The sequence below is a fragment of the Salvelinus namaycush genome, chromosome 30, assembly GCF_016432855.1.
Source record: "Salvelinus namaycush isolate Seneca chromosome 30, SaNama_1.0, whole genome shotgun sequence".
NCBI lineage: Eukaryota > Metazoa > Chordata > Actinopteri > Salmoniformes > Salmonidae > Salvelinus > Salvelinus namaycush.
The window spans coordinates 7,623,993-7,644,303 of NC_052336.1; the positions used below are offsets into that span (position 1 = coordinate 7,623,993).

Sequence of the window (20,311 nt, forward strand, 5' to 3'; positions counted from 1 at the left end):
TGGCTTCGTCACGCAGCGGCGTCAGTTCAGAGTCGCACAATTATGAAAAAGCAACCTTCCGCTGGAGCTGCAGCTAGGGCAGATTTCACCAGCGACAACTGGACTTTCCTTCCAAGGCTAACAGAAAAGAACACCGCCGATAGATGGATAAAAGCCTCGGAGAAGCTCTTCCTGAGTCTCAACGGTGAAGAGAATGGTACGAGATCCAACCAAAGTGCTCTTCTGCGTTTGTTTGTCCAGTAGAATGTTTGAGGTAGAATGGGGGCTTCTAGAATGTCAGGTCGGAGGATCGAGCGAGTCGAGGAGGGAGATATGAGTAATTGGCAGTTATTTACATGCTGCTTGATTGTCAAGAAGATCATGATCAGTTGGTATTGCGTACTTGTGTTTAACTATCTATCTAGAATAACGTTGGATATGGTTCAGTGACTAGCCAGTGCCACCGACATCTGGGTAAAACATCTGGGCACCTTTTGCATTGGTAGTGAAAATGTATCGGCCGAACGTTCGCTGAAATGCAAACTGCGGCTGGCTGAGTCTAGCGATGCCGCGGCTAGGTAGTTGAGTTAGCTAACGTTCGCATTACCATCCATCCACAATGGCGTTAGATGCTAACTAGTGAGCCAACTCCAGTTAGCTCTGTCCGCCAATGGACTTGAGTACAAAGCGATGTGACTGCAGAGCCATGCCAACTCGTGCGTGCACTCGTGCGATGACTTGACAAAGTTGGATTCCAAGAAAAGGGGTGGAGATGACATTGTCCCCGCGAGACAGTACTGGGACCCAAAATTCAAGGCTTGCCTTTATCAGTCTTGACTAGCTAGCAAATTAGCCTGCTAGTTTTAATTTTGCGTAAATTATCAGAGATTGTGTCGCTAACTCGTGGTATTGTTGTCTTTGCTATGGCAAGTTGTCATTAAACAATAGCTTAGCCAGCTACATTAGCTGACGAATTTCTGTCTTTGTGGAACCCCCGAGGGGAATCAGTCTCTGGATTGTTCATCATCTAGCTAGCTAACCACCACTGACTAGCATAGTTAAGCTATATATAATGGTTTGAAGCTTCTGATCAGCTTGTCATCAGACCGCTAAAAGTCAGTTGAAAACACACTCTTGAAGAGTTTCAGGCTACATCGGGCCACTGTCAAGTCGTCGCCGGTTCGCGGTTTGGCCAGACAGACAGACACTGCATGTGGCGTCACTAATTGTGCGCGGTGGTCTGGTTGTCATGCTGCTGTGTGTGATGGTTTGTTGTAGTCCCCATGTGTTCACTGTCCAGCGGTTTACCAGGCCAGATGAATGCATGCAGGCTACAGGATATAGAACGGACACCAGCAAATGGTCCCCCGATAGAATAGAACATAATTAAACAATAGAACCACATAAGTCCTACTTCCATCTGTTTTAGACTACAGGGGATCATTAGACCACGATTCATTTTTTGCAAGTGTCAAAGGCCTTTATACAGCTCTGTCCATTCTATACTGAACAAAAATTTAAACGCAACATGTAAAGTGTTGGTCCCATGTTTCATGAGCTGAAATAGAAGATCCCAGAAATGTTCCATACACAAAAAACGTATTTCTCTAAAATGTGTTTACAACCCTGTTAGTAAGCACTTCTCCTTTGCCAAGATAATCCATCTACCTGACAGGTGTGGCATATCAACATGCTGATTGAACAGCAGGATCATTACACAGGTGCACCTTGTGCTGGGGACAATAAAAGGCCACTCTAAAATGTGCAGTTTTGTCACACAAACAAGATGTTTTGAGGGAGTGTGCAATTGGCATGCTGAATGCAGGAATGTCCACCAGAGCTGTTTCCAGAGAATTGAATGTTAATTTCGCTACCATAAACCGCCTCCAACGTTGTTTTAGAGAATTTGGCAGTACTTCCAACCTGCCACACAACTGCAGACCACGTGTATGGTGTTGTATGGGCGAGCTGTTTGCTGATGTCAACGTTGTGAACGGAGTGCCCCATGGTGAGGTTATGGTATAGGCAGGCTTAAGCTACGGACAATGACACAATTGGATTTTATCGATGGCAATTTGAATGCACAGATACTGTGATGAGATCCTGAGGCCCATTGGTGTGCCATTCATCTGCCGCCATCTTGTTTCAGCATGATAATGCACAGCCCCATGTCGCAAGGATCTTTACAGAATTCTTGGAAGTTGAAATTGTTCCCAGTTCATCCATGGCCTGCATACTCACCAGACATGTCACCCATTGAGCATGTTTGGGATGCTCTGGATCAACGTGTACGACAGCGTGTTCCAGTTCCCGCCAATATTCAGCAACTTCGCACAGCCATTGAATAGGAGTGGGACAACATTCCACAGGCCACAATCAACATCCTGATCAACACAATGAGATGTGTCGCGCTGCATGAGGCAAATAGTGATCACACCAGATATTGACTGGTTTTCTGATCCATGCCCCTACCTTTTTTTTTTAAAGGTATCTGTGACCTACAGATGCATATCTGTATTCCCAGTCATGTGAAATCCATAGATTAGGGCCTAATACATGTATTTCAATTGACTGATATCTTTATATGAACTGTAACTCAGTAAAATCTTTGTTGCATGTTGCGTATATTTTTGTTCAGTATAATTTCAGTAAGAAGGACTTGATGGTGGTGGCCGTGGGTTGAATACTGGGTGTAGGAAAACCAGTCCTGTCTGAACCTGTAATTTCCTTGGAGTGAGTGAATGTTATCATTTGTGTTCTCTCAAAGTTCTTCCTCCCTCTGCATCAGATGCAGGTTGTTGTAATGCTACTCCTTGTTAGTGTAATGGTCACAGGAGGTTCATGAATAATTCATTACAATGACCTATTATGATGCATTGCTATCACTTTTTACAAGACCTCTAGGTGCCTCTTAAATGGAACTATTTTCCCTATAAAGTGTACTACTTAGTAGTACAATATATAGGGAATATGGTGCCATTGGGATACAGCCCTAGCTTGTGTACACCAACCATGGGTTTTCTGTCAAACTTTCCCAGAAGAGCCTGGTTCTGCAATAAGTTCTGGCCAGGGCAGGTGTTGTGAAACTGCTCCTTGTTTCCCTCAGTCCCTGTCCCCTTTCAGCCTGCCTCAGCTTACAGCCACTTAGCATGTTGTAGCAGTAGGGTGGTTTACCGTAGCCCTGCTGCAGCCAGGCCAGCGCTGCAGAGATAGTCACTTACTCAGCATGTCTCCAAGATCTTCCAACCTGATTATTTTTTTTAAACGCACTGATCTACAAATCATTTTGCATCCCAAATAAATCTGTTTAAAATGTAAGGGATCTGGACTAAAGAATCTGCACAGTAACTTGTGTAGGGCAAGCCCCCTGGAATGCACCACCTGACTGTCCGTTTTCTAGAGGGCTAATCATGGACCAAAGGAGACTACTACTGTATAGGAGTCTGGCCTGTTCTATATACAGTAAGCTATAGACTGTTATCACACACATTGTTCCAGTGCATGGAAAGCGTGAGAGCAGTGGCACAGTATAGTAGTGAAGGCGGTAGTGTTCTTGTGAAGTAGCAGTAGCATCACTATCTGTCCTCATCCTCCTGTTCTACCTTATTCACTCTGAGAGAAGTCTCTTATATTACACTACTATGCCTACAAGGGCTCCCTGGGAGTGTGAACTGAAGGCTCGTCACACTGCTGTCCCGTGACTTTTCACATGGCTCCACACTTGGCTTAGTTTCAAGTTCAAGTTTTATTAGTCACATGGACAGGTACAGTGAAATGCTTAACTTGCAAGCCCTACCCAACAGTGCAGTATTCAATGTCAAAACAGTATCACTAATAGGAATAAATAAATAGAAGAATGAAAGTTATATACAGGGTCAATGCCAGTACCACATTTACAATGTGCAGGAATACTGGAGTAGTTAAGGTTGACATGTACATGTAGGCAGGGATCAGGAGAAAGTGACTGGTAGCAGGATTAATAGTAAACAATATGGCAGCTGTATAATGGTGTGTGTGTGCTAGAGTGTCAGTGTGTGTGTGATAGGTGACTATACATGTAAACAGGAGTAATAGTGACCAGTAGCAGGATAAATATACAGCACCAGTCAAAAGTCTGGACACACCTACTCATTCAAGGGTTTTTCTATATTTTTACTATTTTCTACACTGTAGAATAATAGTGAAGACATTACCTCGATTTCTGCATAAATTTGACATAGTCACAACAATAAACACAGTGTGCTTAAACTAATAACACACAAATTATTGTATTTTTCTTGAATACATAATTTAAACTTTCAAATTGTAGGTTGGAAAAAGTATGTGAACCCCTAGGCTAAGACTTCTCCAAAAGCTAATTGGAGTCAGGAGTCGGCTAACCTGGAGTCGAATCAATGAGACGAGATTGGAGATGTTGGTTAGAGCTGCCTTGCCCTATAAAAACACTCACAAAAGAGTGAGTTTGCTATTTACAAGAAGCATTGCTTGATGTGAACCATGCCTCGAACAAAAGAGATCTCAGAAGACCTAAGTTTAAGAATTGTTGACTTGCATAAAGCTGGAAACGGTTACAAAAGTATCTCTAAAAGCCTTGATGTTCATCAGTCCACGGTAAGACAAATTGTCTATAAATGGAGAAAGTTAAACACTTGCTACTCTCCCTAGGAGTGGCCGTCCTACAAAGATGACTGCAAGAGCACAGCGCAGAATAATCAATGAGGTTAAGAATCCTAGTGTCAGCTAAAGACTTACAGAAATCTCTGGAACATGCTAACATCTCTGTTGATGAGTCTACGATATGTAAAACACTAAAGAAGAATGGTGTTCATGGGAGGACACTATGGAAGAAGCCATTGCTGTTAAAAAAAAACATTGCTGCACGTCTGAAGTTTGCAAAAGAGCACCTGGATGTTCCACAGTGCTACTGGCAAAATTATTCTGTGGACAGCAGAAACTACAGTTGAGTTGTTTGGAAGGAACACACAGCACTATGTGTTGAGAAAAAAAGGCACAGCACACCAACATCAAAACCTCATCCCAACTGTAAACTATGGTGGAGGGAGCATCATGGTTTGGGGCTGCTTTGCTGCCTCAGGGACTGGACAGCTTGCTATCATCGACGGAAAAATTAATTCCCAAGTTTATCAAGACAATTTGCAGGAGAATGTTAGGCTGTCCGCCAATTGAAGCTCAACAGAAGTTAGGTGATGCAACAGAATGGCTTGAACATTAGGAAAATCCGCTTTCTGTAGTGGCCCAGTCAGTCCTGACCTCAACCCGATTGAGGTGCTGTGGCATGACCTCGAGGGCAGTTCACACCGGACATCCCAACAATATTGCTGAACTGAAACAGTTTTGTAAAGAGGAATGGTCCAAAATTTTAGTTGTGCAAGTCTGATCCTCAACTACAGAAAATGTTTGGTTGAGGTTATTGCTGCCAAGGGAGGGTCAACCTGCTATTAAATCCAAGGGTTCACATACTTTTTCTTGCCACTGTAAGTCCTGGATGGCTGGGACCTCGCCCCCAGTAATGCGCTAAGCTGTCTGCACAACCCTCTGTAAGGCCTTCCGTCTGCAGTTGCCATACTAGATGGTAATACAAGCAGTCAGGATGCTCTCCATAGTGCAGCTGTAAAAGTTCCTAAGGATCTGAGTGGCCATGCCAAATGGTTTCAACCTCCTAAGGGAGAAGAGGCGCTGCCGTGCCGCCTTCACCACTGTGCTGGTGTGAGAGGACCATGTTAAGTCCTCAGTGATGTGGACACAGAGGAACTTGACACTCTTGACCCACTCCACTGCGGCCCCGTGGATGTGGATGAGGGGTGTGCACCCGCCCCTGTTTCCTGTAGTCCACGATCAGCTCCTTGGTCTTGCTGACGTTGAGGGAGTTTAACCTGTTTGAGGCAGCCATCTACAGCCAGCTATAGATCCTTTAACAACATTATCTTATCATATGTAGCTACAGTTAATATAAATAACATTATCATGTTGTGTGGTAATAGGACTTATAACAACATTATTATGCAATGTTGATGATTGTGGTACTTTTTGCTTTAGCTATGAGATCAATCATAGTGACAGCCTGAATCTTATCTTACTTTGCCAATGTCAAAGTTTATTGACCTTCATTAATGCTGCAAAATGTCAGGCAATGTCAAATAAGACGATTGGAGTTGTATTACAACTCTGGGTCATTGAGGGCAGTAGTTTATGGTGTTTTACGAAGAGCAGTGCAGACATTTAAGGACATGTTTATGGTAGTGCCTACAGTAAATGTTGATTTATTATGAAGGCAGGAGAGTGATAGTTCCCTCAGAGTAGACTCCACTGTGCAACTGTTACGGACTGTACCACTACCTGCTGGTGAAGTGGGACCGTACCACTACCTACTGGTGTAGGGTGAAGTGGGACTGGGGAGAGGTCTGTCCATAATAAAGTGCTATTCTGCCTTAACAACGCTGTTAACAAGGTAGGTCCTACAGGCCCTTGTTTTGTCGTACCTGGACTACTGTCCAGTTATGTGGTCAGATGCCACAAAGAGGGACTTAAGAAAATTACAACTGGCCCAGAACAGGGCAGTACGGCTGGCCCTTAAATGTACACGGAAAGCTGATGTGTCAATCTCTCCAGGCTCAAGTAATTGGACTGGACTGATTTGAGTAGAGGAAAGATTGACTTCATCACTACTTGTATTTGTGAGAAGTGTTGACATGTTGAATGCACAGTGTTGTCTGTTTAAACTACTAGTACACAGCTCAGACACCCATGCATACCCCACCAGACATGCCACCAGAGATCTCTTCAGTCCAGAACAGACTATGGGAGGAGCACAGTACTACAAAGAGCCATGACTACATGGAACTCTATTCCACATCAAGTAACTGATGCAAGCAGTAAAATTCAATAAAATAAAGATAATAATACACATTATGGAACAGCGGGGACTGTGAAGAGAGACACACACACAATAACATACTCACTATACACACACGTACACATGGATTTTGTGTTGTGGATATGTGGTAATAGAGTAGTGGCCTGAGGGCACACACTTAATGTGTTGTGAAATGTATTTTAAAGTTTAAATTGTATTATAATGTATATTACTGCCTTCATGTTGCTGGACCCCAGAAAGGGTAGCTGCTGACTTGGCAGCAGCTAATAGGGATCCTTAGTAAATACAAATACTGGTGTATGGTGAAGTTGCCCCTAGATGCTAGTCTGGGGTCAGTTTCTCATTTTCTGTCCCACACTAATGGCTAAGGTTGGGATTGCATTGTTGGGAAGGGCCCGTAAGTAAGCATTAGTTACTCTACACCTGTTGTTTACAAAGCATTTGACAAATAACATTTGATTTTGATTTGATTGGAGGAGGGGAAGCTCATCCTACATATTCACCGGGGGGAAACTTCACCCCAGTGTGTACCTACTCTCTAGGTATCCTGTTGTCTCTTGTGACAGGCTAGTTACATGGGCCTACATGTTAACACGTTTCGTATCTCAATTGGGTTGAGGTCGTGTGATTATGGAAGCCAGATCATCTGATGCAGCACTCCATCACTCTCCTTCTTGGTCAAATATCCCTTACACAGCCTGGAGGTGTGTTGGGTCATTGTTGAAAAACAAATTATAGTCCCACTAAGCGCAAACCAGATGGGATTGTGTATCGCTGCAGAATGCTGTGGTAGCCATGCTGGTTAAGTGTGCCTTGAATTCTAGTTCATTAGAGTTATCGGCCATAATCGGTTTACAAAAATGCCGATTATCGATTGTTATGAAAACCTAAAATCGGCCCTAGTTAATCGGACATTACGATTTTAATCGGTCAACCTCTTCTCTGGCAACAGCTCTGGTGGACATTCCTGCAGTCAGCATGCCAATTGCATACTCCCTCAAACCTTGAGACATCTGTGGCATTGTGTGGTGTGACAAAACTGCACATTTTAGAGTGGCCTTTTATTGTCCCCAACACAAGTTGCACCTGTGTAATGATCATGCTTTTTACACCTGTCACGTAGATGGATTATCTTGGTAAAGGAGAAATGCTCACTAACAGGGACGTAAACGGATGTGTGCAAAAAATGAGAGCAATAAGATTTTAGGATCTTTTATTTCAGCTCATGAAACATGGGACCAACACTTTACATGTTGCGTTTTATATTTTTGTTCAGTATAGTTCCTCTCCTCTGTTATCTCCTTATCTCTCCCTTGTGGTGTGTCCACCTAATCCTTCTGTCTTTGTTTTAGTAGTAGTAATATTAATAATGCCTATTTAGAGGTGAGAAAGATAGCGGTCTGTCTGTGTCTGCTACAGAGGCAAGGCCAGTGTGAGAGGTAAGCCTATTCACCCAGCCTCTCTTAGAGGATAAAGGAAGTTGATTTGAAGCATTTTCAATTCTCTTTATTGTTAATTTTTTTTTTTTTAAAGCGCTGAGCATTTTTCAATCAACACTGGCCTTCTGAGGATGACTCAACACCTCTTTTACACTTCATTTTTGTTGTCATATAGCAGACGCTGTTATCCAGAACCAGAATTGCTTGTGTAAGTTGCTAAGTACCTTGCTCAAGGGCACACCGGCAGATTTTTCACCTCGTCGGCTCTGGGATTTGAACCATCAACCTTTCAGTTACTGGGCCAACGTTCTTAACCAATAGGCTACCTGCCTTTTACACATTCTCCTGTTTGACCCTGAGCTTCTCAGCTTTGTCATGCGCCTTGCCTGGACCGCTAGCCTGGCAGGTAACAGCAGTATAAACTGTCTCTTGTTATTAACACCACAGCACCACTACTTCATGCTAATGTCTTCTCTCTCCCCCAGTTTATAGACTCATTATGAGTGTGAGAACAGGCTGGCTGGCCAGATGTTATCTGGAATTCTATGAGTCAGTCAGGCATGTTGGCCAGAGGAGTGAGAGAGGAGAGGTTAACTAGGGCTGCAGGCCAGGGCTGTGGTGTGCATTTAGCAACCTTCCTCTGTCACTGCCACAGCCCGCCCACCTGGGAAACGGGTTGGAGAGTGGGTGGGGAGTTGGGTGCTTCATGAAACCGACTCATGTCGTCAGAAGGTAAAGGGTCAACAGAGGTGTGTGTGTGTGTGTGTGTGTGTGTGTGTGTGTGTGTGTGTGTGTGTGTGTGTGTGTGTGTGTGTGTGTGTGCGGTTTATGAAGGGAAATAGGGCTGGTTAATTTCCTACAGGAAGACTAAGTGGCCAAAAAGAGCCCTTCCTCTGTTTGGCAGAGAAAGAAGGAAAGCGGGAGGGAGGTAAGGGGAGAGGTAGAGAGAGAGAGAGAGAGACAGGGGGAACGAGGGAGGTAGAGAAAGAGAGAGAGACAGGGGGAACGAGGGAGGTAGAGAAAGAGAGAGAGACAGGGGGAACGAGGGAGGTAGAGAAAGAGAGAGAGACAGGGGGAACGAGGGAGGTAGAGCGAGAGAGAGAGACAGGGGGAACGAGGGAGGTAGAGAGAGAGAGAGAGACAGGGGGAACGAGGGAGGTAGAGAGAGAGAGAGAGACAGGGGGAACGAGGGAGGTAGAGAGAGAGAGACAGGGGGAACGAGGGAGGTAGAGAGAGAGAGACAGGGGGAACGAGGGAGGTAGAGCGAGAGAGAGACAGGGGGAACGAGGGAGGTAGAGAGAGAGAGAGACAGGGGGAACGAGGGAGGTAGAGAGAGACAGGGGGAACGAGGGAGGTAGAGAGAGACAGGGGGAACGAGGGAGGTAGAGAGAGACAGGGGGAACGAGGGAGGTAGAGAGAGACAGGGGGAATGAGGGAGGTAGAGAGAGACAGGGGGAACGAGGGAGGTAGAGAGAGAGAGAGACAGGGGGAACGAGGGAGGTAGAGGGGGAACTAGAGAGAGGGAGGTAGAGACAGAGAGGGAGGTAGAGAGAGAGAGGGGGACCGCGGTAGAGCGAGCGAGGGATGTAGAGAGAGAAGGAGAACGAGAGGTAGAGGGAGAGAGACGTGTCTGTGTTCCTGGCTGGGGCTTTAAAGTGCATCTAAATTGAGTCTTTTGTTGCCTGACATTCTCAGGTACCATGGATACAGGTCAGCGGGGACCAAAGCCTCTCTAACAACCCTCTGTTAACACTATTAACCATCAGACCACCTGAATGAATGAGATGTCCAGTGTTCATTCTCTGAAGAATTCAAATCTTCTCCTGTTATCATAATATCACCATCCTATTGAAGATAGTTTTACCATAATGAATAGGGCTGGGAATTGCCAGGGACTCGCAATACAATATTATCACGATAGTTAGGTGCCGATAAGATATGTATTGCGATTGCCACAATTCTATATATATTGCGATTTGATAATGTGATTTTGTGATTTGATGTTCTAAACATGTTGCTCACTATAGAGTGTCTGCTGCAGAGAGACAAGAGAGCATGAGAAAACGAGTTTTGATCAGTCAGGGAAATAGAAGTGCTGAAAACATGATGACTCACTATTTAAAAAGAAGATCGAAAACAAGCTATAGGATGAAAAAGACAGGTGTTTTGGTGCAGGTACAGCCGACTAGCGCTAGCTAACGCTACCTACTGTAGCATAAATAAATACATTTATTATACAGTACATGTCAAAAGTTTGGACACCTACTAATTGAAGGGTTGTTTAAAAAAAAATATATATATATATATTTTCTACATTGTAGAATAATAGTGAAGACCTCAAAACTATGAAATAACAAATATGGAATCATGTAGTAACCAAAAAAGTGTTAAACAAATCAAAATACATTTTATATTTGAGATTCTTCAAATTAGCCACCCTTTGCCTTGATGACAGCTTTGTTTACTCTTGGCTTTCTCTCAACCAGCTTCACCTGGAATTATTTTCCAACAGTCTTGGAGTTCCCACATATGCTGAGAACTTGTTGGCTGCTTTTCCTTCACTCTGCGGTCCAACTCATCCCAAACCATCTCAATTGGGTTGAGGTCAGGTGATTGTGGAGGCCAGGTCATCTGATGCAGCACTCCATAACTCTCCTTCTTGGTCAAATAGCCCTTACACAACCTGCAGGTGTGTTGGGTCATTGTCCTGGTGGAAAACAAATGACAGTCCCACTAAGCGCAAACCAGATGGGATGGCGTATCGCTGCAGAATGCTGTGGTAGCTATGCTGGTTAAGTGTGCCTTGAATTCTAAATAAATCACAGACAGTGTCACCAGCAAAGCACCCCCACATCATCACACCTCCTCCATGCTTCACGGTGGGAACCACACATGCGGAGATTATCCATTCATGTACTCTGCGTCTCACAAAGACACGGCGGTTGGAACCAAAAGTCTCAAATTTAGATTCATCAAAACAAAGGACAGATTTCCACCGGTTTAATATCCATTGCTCATGTTTCTTGGCCCAAGCAAGTCTCTTCTTCTTATTGGTGTCCTTTAGTAGTGGTTTCTTTGAGGCAATTGGACCATGAAGGCCTGATTCACGCAGTCTTCTCTGAACTGTTGATGTTGAGATGTGTCTGTTACTTGAACTCTGTGAAGCATTTATTTGGGCTGTAATTTCTGAGGCTGGTAACTCGAATGAACTTACCCTCTGCAGCAGAAATAACTCTGGGTCTTCCTTTCCTGTGGCGGTCCTCATGAGAGCCGGTTTCATCATAGCACTTGATGGTTATTGCGACAGCACTTGAAGAAACATTCAAAGTTCTTGACATTTTCAGCATTTAAAAATGCTTTAACCTTCATGTCTTAAAGTAATGATGTACTGCCCTTTTCTCTTTGCTTATTTGAGCTGTTATTCCCATAATATGGACTTGGTCTTTTACCAAATAGAGCTATCTTCTGTATACCCACCCTACCTTGTCACAACACAACTGATTGGCTCAAATGTATTAAGAAGGAAAGAAATTCCACAAATTAACTTTTAACAAGGCACACCTGTTAATTGAAATGTATTCCAAGTGACTACCTCTTGAAGCTGTGCCAAGAGTGTGCAAAACTGTCAAAGGCAAAGGGTGGCTACTTTGAAGAATCTCAAATAGATTTTGAATTTAACACTTTTTTTGGTTACTACATGATTCCATATGTGTTATTTCATAGTTTTGATGTCTTCACTATTATTCTACAATGTAGAAAATAGTAAAAATGAGAAACCATTGAATGAGTAAGTGTACTGTATATAGGCCTATACATATAATTGTTTTTACAAATCGATACTTGAGTCAAATATCTATATAATATTGCAATATGTAACTGTATATATTCCCCCCCATCACTAATAATGAACAGAGCTAGCCTTGTGAAACTAGCTTGATCTCGCGATTGCTCACATTCTGTTTCACTTCACGTCAACATGAACACAGCGGACAGTCTGCTTGACCAGGCTAGAACAGATTTGAATAGCAGTAATGCCATTGACCAGAGAGTTGGGCCTAGTTTCAGTGGGAAGTGAGTCGCTCCCAGTGACTATTAGTTGTCTAGTAATGGTAAGCGTTACCAAGTCGTCTGGTAAGCCTTACCAAGTCGTCCTGTAAGTACCTAACCTGTGGTCCCTGTGTATATAGCGGAGGTGGTTGGTTGAGTGAAACATGCTCACGTGACGAGTGAGACTGTCTCAGCAGGTGGTCTGAAGAAGATATAAATTACTGAGGCCTCTACCTCTATCATCCTGCCTCTCTCTCTCTCTCTCTCTTTCTCTCTTTCTCTCTTCTCTCTCGGGTAATAAGCAGTGTGTCTCAGACACATTCATCAGCCCTCTGAGTGTCTCTGTCTTACAGATTAACTCCTATTTACAGTTCGAGTAACACAAGAGGTTTCTCTCTACTGCTCACTGATCGCTCAGCTTTTAACAGACACGGATTTGCAATTTTCCATCACCTTTTAGACTTTGAGACCGGAGTGATTATGTGGTGAGGGACATAGAGCGAGAGAGAGGAAGATATAGAGTGAGAGATGGTATCTGTGGTGATCTGTTGAGGCTGCGCTGCTGGTCTGCAGTGCTGGTGTGGTTGGTTGGTCAGGAGATGTGTGAAGGTTATTTGGTATGTTCCTGTACTCAGCCCTTAAACACTACCGCGATGAAGAAGAAGACAACTTCCAGGTAGACAACCTGTTTTATCTGTGTTTTAGAACTTCTGTTGTTCCAGAACTTCTGTCCTACCTGTGTTTTAGAACTTCTGTTGTTCCAGAACTTCTGTCCTACCTGTGTTTTAGAACTTCTGTTGTTCCAGAACTTCTGTTCTACCTGTATTTTAGAACTTCTGTTGTTCTAGAAGTTCTGTTCTACCTGTGTTTTAGAACTTCTGTTGTTCCAGAACTTCTGTTCTACCTGTATTTTAGAACTTCTGTTGTTCTAGAAGTTCTGTTCTACCTGTGTTTTAGAACTTCTGGTCTTCTACCTCCTGTTTTAGAATTCTGTTCTAGAGCTTTTGTTGTGCCACTGCTGTGTTACAACTTCCATTTGACCTTTGTTCGAGAACTTCAGTTCTTCTAGCTCTGTTTCTGAAACGCCTGTTGTCCTAAAACTGTTTCTAGCTGGTATGTTCTTTCACTGTGGGAAGACAACAGGGCTACTAGGCCTCTTCAAACCTGGTCATTCCCAGTGTTGTGTAATCTCAGCTCTCTGCCAGTGAACCACTGTACCCAGTACTTCTCTGAGTTAGGAGGAGGTGAAGAATTTCAGCCTGTTCCTTTGTGAAGGGAAGGATTATTGGTGCTAATCGTCTGTGAGGCCCTGTGTTGTTTAGAACCAGGAACAAAAAGCTATCGGAACGACGGAACCCTGAAAATTAATTGAAAATTCTTCTGACATAAAGCCCTCGCTCTCGCTGGACGCTCGGCCGCCTGTCTCAGGAGAGTGAGAGAGTTTGTGGTTGTGAACGGACCGCTGCTGTTCTCACACACACACACACACACACACACACACACACACACTGCTGTCCCCTTGGCAGCACTAGCAGCTCTGGTCTAATACACAGCAGTATTTAGTCTGATTGCATTTATTAGTTTATCAATCAGAGTACTGAGCCTCCTGGATTAGGGGGTCACTTGGAGCTCCTGGCTGGCTAGTTTGGGGTGCCCCTGGGGGGAGCTCGGCTCTGTGGTTACTGGTTAGTTACCACAGCAAACATTGATTGGACTGCCTTTAACTGGGAAAATATTATCTTCTATTATTTTGTGTTGACATGAGTTCAAATTGTATGTATGTATGTATGTACAGTCCTGGCCAAAAGTTTAGAATGACACAAATATTAATTTTCACAAAGTCTGCTGCCTCAGTTTGTATGATGGCAATTTGCATATACTCCAGAATGTTATGAAGAATGATCAGATGAATTGCAATTAATTGCAACGTCCCTATTTGCCATGCAAATTAACTGAATCCCCCAAAAACACATTTCCACTGCATTTCAGCCCTGCCACAAAAGGACCAGCTGACATCATGTCAGTGATTCTCTTGTTAACACAGGTGTGAGTGTTGATGAGGACAAGGCTGGAGATCACTCTGTCATGCTGATTGAGTTCGAATAACAGACTGGAAGCTTCAAAAGGAGGGTGGTGCTTGGAATCATTGTTCTTCCTCTGTCAATCATGGAAGGAAACACGTACCTGCAAGGAAACACGTGCCGTCATCATTGCTTTGCACAAAAATGGCTTCTCCCAACCATCCAGGAACAGTTTGGTGACGAACAATGCCTTTTCCAGCATGATGGAGCACCTTGCCATAAGGCAAAAGTGATAACTAAGTGGCTCGGGGAAAAAAACATCGATATTTTGGGTCCATGGCCAGGAAACTCCCCAGACCTTAATCCCATTGAGAACTTGTGGTCAATCCTCAAGAGGCAGGTGGACAAACAAAAAAAACACAAATTCTGACAAACTCCAAGCATTGATTATGCAAGAATAAGCTGCCATCAGTCAGGATGTGGCCCAGAAGTTAATTGACAGCATGCCAGGGCAGATTGCAGAGGTCTTGAAAAAGAAGGGTCAACACTGCAAATATTGACTCTATGCATCAACTTCATGTAATTGTCAATAAAAGCCTTTGACACTTATGAAATGCTTGTAATTATACTTCAGTATTCCATAGTAACATCTGACAAAAATATCTAAAGACACTGAAGCAGCAAACTTTGTGGAAATTAATATTTGTGTCATTCTCAAAACTTTTGGACATGACAGTATGTATGTTGAATGTTCAGGGTAAGTCAATTAAGCAACCAAGTAGACCAGCTACAGCCCCGTTTGAACTGTACATTGGCCCATGGTTTCCCTACTATAGTGATCTCTGATACAGGGAGCCAGTTTGTACCGTTGTGATTCATTATATTTCTGTCTCCTTTCTCCACAGTCCCAGAAATCCTGGATAGAAAGCACTTTCACCAAGAGGGAATGTGTCCACATACTTCCAGTGTCGAAAGACCCCCACAGGTATCAATCAATCAAATGTATTTCTAAAGCCCTTTTTACATCAGCCGATGTCACAAAGTGCTGTACAGAAACCCAGCCTAAAACCCCAAACAGCAAGCAATGCAGATGTAGAAGCACGGTGGCTAGGAAAAACTCCCTAGAAAGGCAGGAACCTAGGAAGAAACGTAAAGGAACCAAGCTCTGCGGGGTGGCCAGTCCTCTTCTGGCTGTGCCGGGTGGAGATTATAACAGAACATGGCCAAGATGTTCAAACGTTCATAGATGACCAGCAGGGTCAAATAATAATAATCAGTGGTTGTAGCAGGTGCAACAGGTCAGCACCTCAGGAGTAAATGTCAGTTGGCTTTTCATAGCCAATCATAGAGAGAGAGTGGAATACAGCAGGTCCGGGACAAGGTATCACGTCCGGTGAACAGGTCAGGGTTCCATAGACCCAAGTAGAACAGTTGAAACTGGAGCAGCAGCAGGTGGACTGGGGACAGCAAGGAGTCATCAGGCCATGTAGTCCTGAGGCATTGTCCTAGGACTCTGGTCCTCCGAGAGGAGAGGGTTAGAGGGTGCATACTTAAATTCACACAGGACACCGGATAAGACAGGAGAAATACTCCAGATATGACAGAGTATGTCTGTCTGTCTGTCTGTGTTTCTCTCTTTCTCTGTCTGTCTCTCACATGTATCTCTCTCTCCCGTCCCTCCATCCTTGAGTCTTTATTACCTGCATGGTGGGGTTAGTACACTGCAATCTGTAATTACACTGAGTGTGTCAGTAAAGGCCAGAAGGTGAAACTTAACCACTACTGTAGTAAGTAAGATTTGGTGTTAGGGCAGGGTGTAGCCCAACTACTAGGTTATCCTCCAACAGTCAGCCAGCCAGCCAGCCAAGGGCGTAACTTTGTGTTGGATATTGGAAGGGTCAGGGTCAATTGGTTCCAGTGTCAACAACCCTCTACAGGGGGTCCGGGGGCTTGGGAGATTTTATTTTATTTGCTGTGAAATGGTTGTTTCTGTTGACTTTCTAAGGGAAAATGCATCTAAAAAAAATCCTGATAATTTGGTCAATATACCCCAATCACAACTGCAAAAATCAATATTTTTCTATATTACTTTAACCGTGTTCCTACTCTTAACAGTTAACAAAAAGTCACCACCACACCCATTATTTAACTACATTTGAATGTCAAAGCCCATTATTCTATTTGTGTACCCTTCGCCACGCTTGGCTAGTACATGGTCTTGAATAACTAATTTCTTATACCCAACTAACTTTAAAGCAGTCGAGTCCAGAAACTTTTTACACTATTTAATTGCAGTATTAATTCATCAAATAATTCAGTGACAGTTGGAAATGTAACTCTTCAATATGGATCAAACATTAGACTTCAAATAAACCAATCAGTATGGAGTCATTCTCAAGCAATAGACTTCAAAATAAATCAAATCAAATTGTATTTGTCACATGCGCCGAATACAACAGGTGTAGACTTTACAGTGAAATGCTGAATACAACAGGTGTAGTAGACCTTACAGTGAAATGCTGAATACAACAGGTGTAGTAGACCTTACAGTGAAATGCTGAATACAACAGGTGTAGTAGACCTGACAGTGAAATGCTGAATACAACAGGTGTAGTAGACCTTACAGTGAAATGCTGAATACAACAGGTGTAGTAGACCTTACAGTGAAATGCTGAATACAACAGGTGTAGTAGACCTTACAGTGAAATGCTGAATACAACAGGTGTAGTAGACCTTACAGTGAAATGCTGAATACAACAGGTGTAGTAGACCTGACAGTGAAATGCTGAATACAACAGGTGTAGTAGACCTGACAGTGAAATGCTGAATACAACAGGTGTAGTAGACCTGACAGTGAAATGCTGAATACAACAGGTGTAGTAGACCTTACAGTGAAATGCTGAATACAACAGGTGTAGTAGACCTTACAGTGAAATGCTGAATACAACAGGTGTAGTAGACCTTACAGTGAAATGCTGAATACAACAGGTGTAGTAGACCTTACAGTGAAATGCTGAATACAACAGGTGTAGTAGACCTTACAGTGAAATGCTGAATACAACAGGTGTAGTAGACCTTACAGTGAAATGCTGAATACAACAGGTGTAGTAGACCTTACAGTGAAATGCTGAATACAACAGGTGTAGTAGACCTTACAGTGAAATGCTGAATACAACAGGTGTAGTAGACCTTACAGTGAAATGCTGAATACAACAGGTGTAGTAGACCTTACAGTGAAATGCTGAATACAACAGGTGTAGTAGACCTTACAGTGAAATGCTGAATACAACAGGTGTAGTAGACCTTACAGTGAAATGCTGAATACAACAGGTGTAGTAGACCTTACAGTGAAATGCTGAATACAACAGGTGTAGTAGACCTTACAGTGAAATGCTGAATACAACAGGTGTAGTAGACCTTACAGTGAAATGCTGAATACAACAGGTGTAGTAGACCTTACAGTGAAATGCTGAATACAACAGGTGTAGTAGACCTTACAGTGAAATGCTGAATACAACAGGTGTAGTAGACCTTACAGTGAAATGCTGAATACAACAGGTGTAGTAGACCTTACAGTGAAATGCTGAATACAACAGGTGTAGTAGACCTTACAGTGAAATGCTGAATACAACAGGTGTAGTAGACCTTACAGTGAAATGCTGAATACAACAGGTGTAGTAGACCTTACAGTGAAATGCTGAATACAACAGGTGTAGTAGACCTTACAGTGAAATGCTGAATACAACAGGTGTAGTAGACCTGACAGTGAAATGCTGAATACAACAGGTGTAGTAGACCTGACAGTGAAATGCTGAATACAACAGGTGTAGTAGACCTGACAGTGAAATGCTGAATACAACAGGTGTAGTAGACCTGACAGTGAAATGCTGAATACAACAGGTGTAGTAGACCTGACAGTGAAATGCTGAATACAACAGGTGTAGTAGACCTGACAGTGAAATGCTGAATACAACAGGTGTAGTAGACCTGACAGTGAAATGCTGAATACAACAGGTGTAGTAGACCTGACAGTGAAATGCTGAATACAACAGGTGTAGTAGACCTGACAGTGAAATGCTGAATACAACAGGTGTAGTAGACCTGACAGTGAAATGCTGAATACAACAGGTGTAGTAGACCTGACAGTGAAATGCTGAATACAACAGGTGTAGTAGACCTTACAGTGAAATGCTGAATACAACAGGTGTAGTAAACCTGACAGTGAAATGCTGAATACAACAGGTGTAGTAGACCTTACAGTGAAATGCTGAATACAACAGGTGTAGTAGACCTGACAGTGAAATGCTGAATACAACAGGTGTAGTAGACCTGACAGTGAAATGCTGAATACAACAGGTGTAGTAGACCTGACAGTGAAATGCTGAATACAACAGGTGTAGTAGACCTTACAGTGAAATGCTGAATACAACAGGTGTAGTAGACCTTACAGTGAAATGCTTACTTAACCAACACAACAAATAATTAAGGAGCAGCAGTAAATAACAATAGTGGGGCTATATACAGGGGGTACCGGTTCAGAGTCAATGTGGAGGTTATATACAGGGGCTACCGGTTCAGAGTCAATGTGGAGGCTGTATACAGGGGGTACCGGTAGAGTCAATGTGGAGGCTATATACAGGGGCTACCGGTTCAGAGTCAATGTGGAGGCTATATACAGGGGGTACCGGTTCAGAGTCAATGTGGAGGCTATATACAGGGGCTACCGGTTCAGAGTCAATGTGGAGGCTATATACAGGGGTTACCGGTTCAGAGTCAATGTGGAGGCTATATACAGGGGCTACCGGTTCAGAGTCAATGTGCGGGGGCACCGGTGTCGAGGTAATTGAGGTAATTATGTACATGCAGGTAGGGTTATTAAAGTGGCTATGCATAGATAATAACAGAGAGTAACAGCATCGGCGGGAGGGGTGCAAAACAGTATTCAAAATAAACCAATCAGTATGGTGTCATTCTCAAGCAATAGACTTCAAAAATACTTAACATTGTCGTTCACCATCAAGTAAAAAACATACACTTTGAATAACCGGTTGCAACCTTGTATACATATAGTGGTACAGAGAGGGTTCAGATCTTCACTCTCAATTCACTTCAATGTCCCAAATACCTGTTTTATGCCCGTCACTGACGGAAATAAGATGTGGGTATATTGTTTTCCTATCTATGGTATCCGGCTTCTCCTGGTGGATAGGACAGACGGCAACATGGTGCTTTGTGTCATTGTTGATCACAGCCACATCTTCAACCTCCATGACAACCAAATGAAATCAGAATGCCGACAACAACATTTGGGCTACAGTCAGGAAAGATGAGCTGAACCGATAGTGATGTAAATAGCTGTGCAACGTGTTTTACCAGAAGGCCTTATAACTCAAATTCAAAATGTTTCCGTGATGTCCTGTTCATCCTCACCATGTGCCTCAACAGGGGTGGTGCTCTCCCTCTCTACTGACTGTCTCTGATCCCTGGCATGACAACCAAATGAAATCAGAATGCAGGCAGCAGTCATTTTGTTATAGCACTTGGGCTATAGTCAACAAAGATGAGGAGTTGAACTAATAGTGCCTTATAACTCATTCTCACCTGATGACCTGTTCGTCCTCTCCCTGCCTTAGCATGGGGGGGATGCTCCCTCTCTCTGTTGCCTGTCTTTGAACCCTGCCATAATCATATGACAAAAATGTCTGGCCTTAATGATGGGGTTACCCTATTAAGACGAATTAGATTCTGCTTTTATTAGCTAAATTATTGATTTACTGTCTGGCAATAAGTATAGCTAGCTAGCTAGCTAGCTAGCTGACTGCATAGTACCAGTATATTGTGAATTGTACAGTGTAGATAGCTATGTAGCCATTCATTTACTTAGTCTACTGCACTCCTTCAATCTTACGTCCTGCACTTTTCTCCTCTTT

The 20,311-nt window shown here is 43.2% G+C and overlaps 1 protein-coding gene across 7 annotated transcripts in view; it reads left to right on the top strand.

Annotated features, from left to right (window-relative positions):
• Positions 1–20,311, top strand: part of LOC120024696 (transient receptor potential cation channel subfamily M member 7-like) — an 80,729-nt gene continuing 60,418 nt past the window's right edge. For 4 of the 7 annotated variants that reach the window (XM_038968940.1, XM_038968941.1, XM_038968944.1 and 1 more), the window contains exons 1-2: positions 18–196; positions 15,287–15,366. In XM_038968940.1, coding sequence (XP_038824868.1) covers positions 194–196; positions 15,287–15,366 — 83 coding nt within the window. In that variant the 5' untranslated portion in view covers positions 18–193. Of the gene's footprint in view, positions 197–15,286; positions 15,367–20,311 lie in introns of all 7 variants that reach the window. The other 3 variants (XM_038968945.1, XR_005472928.1, XR_005472927.1) reach the window with 3 other exon arrangements.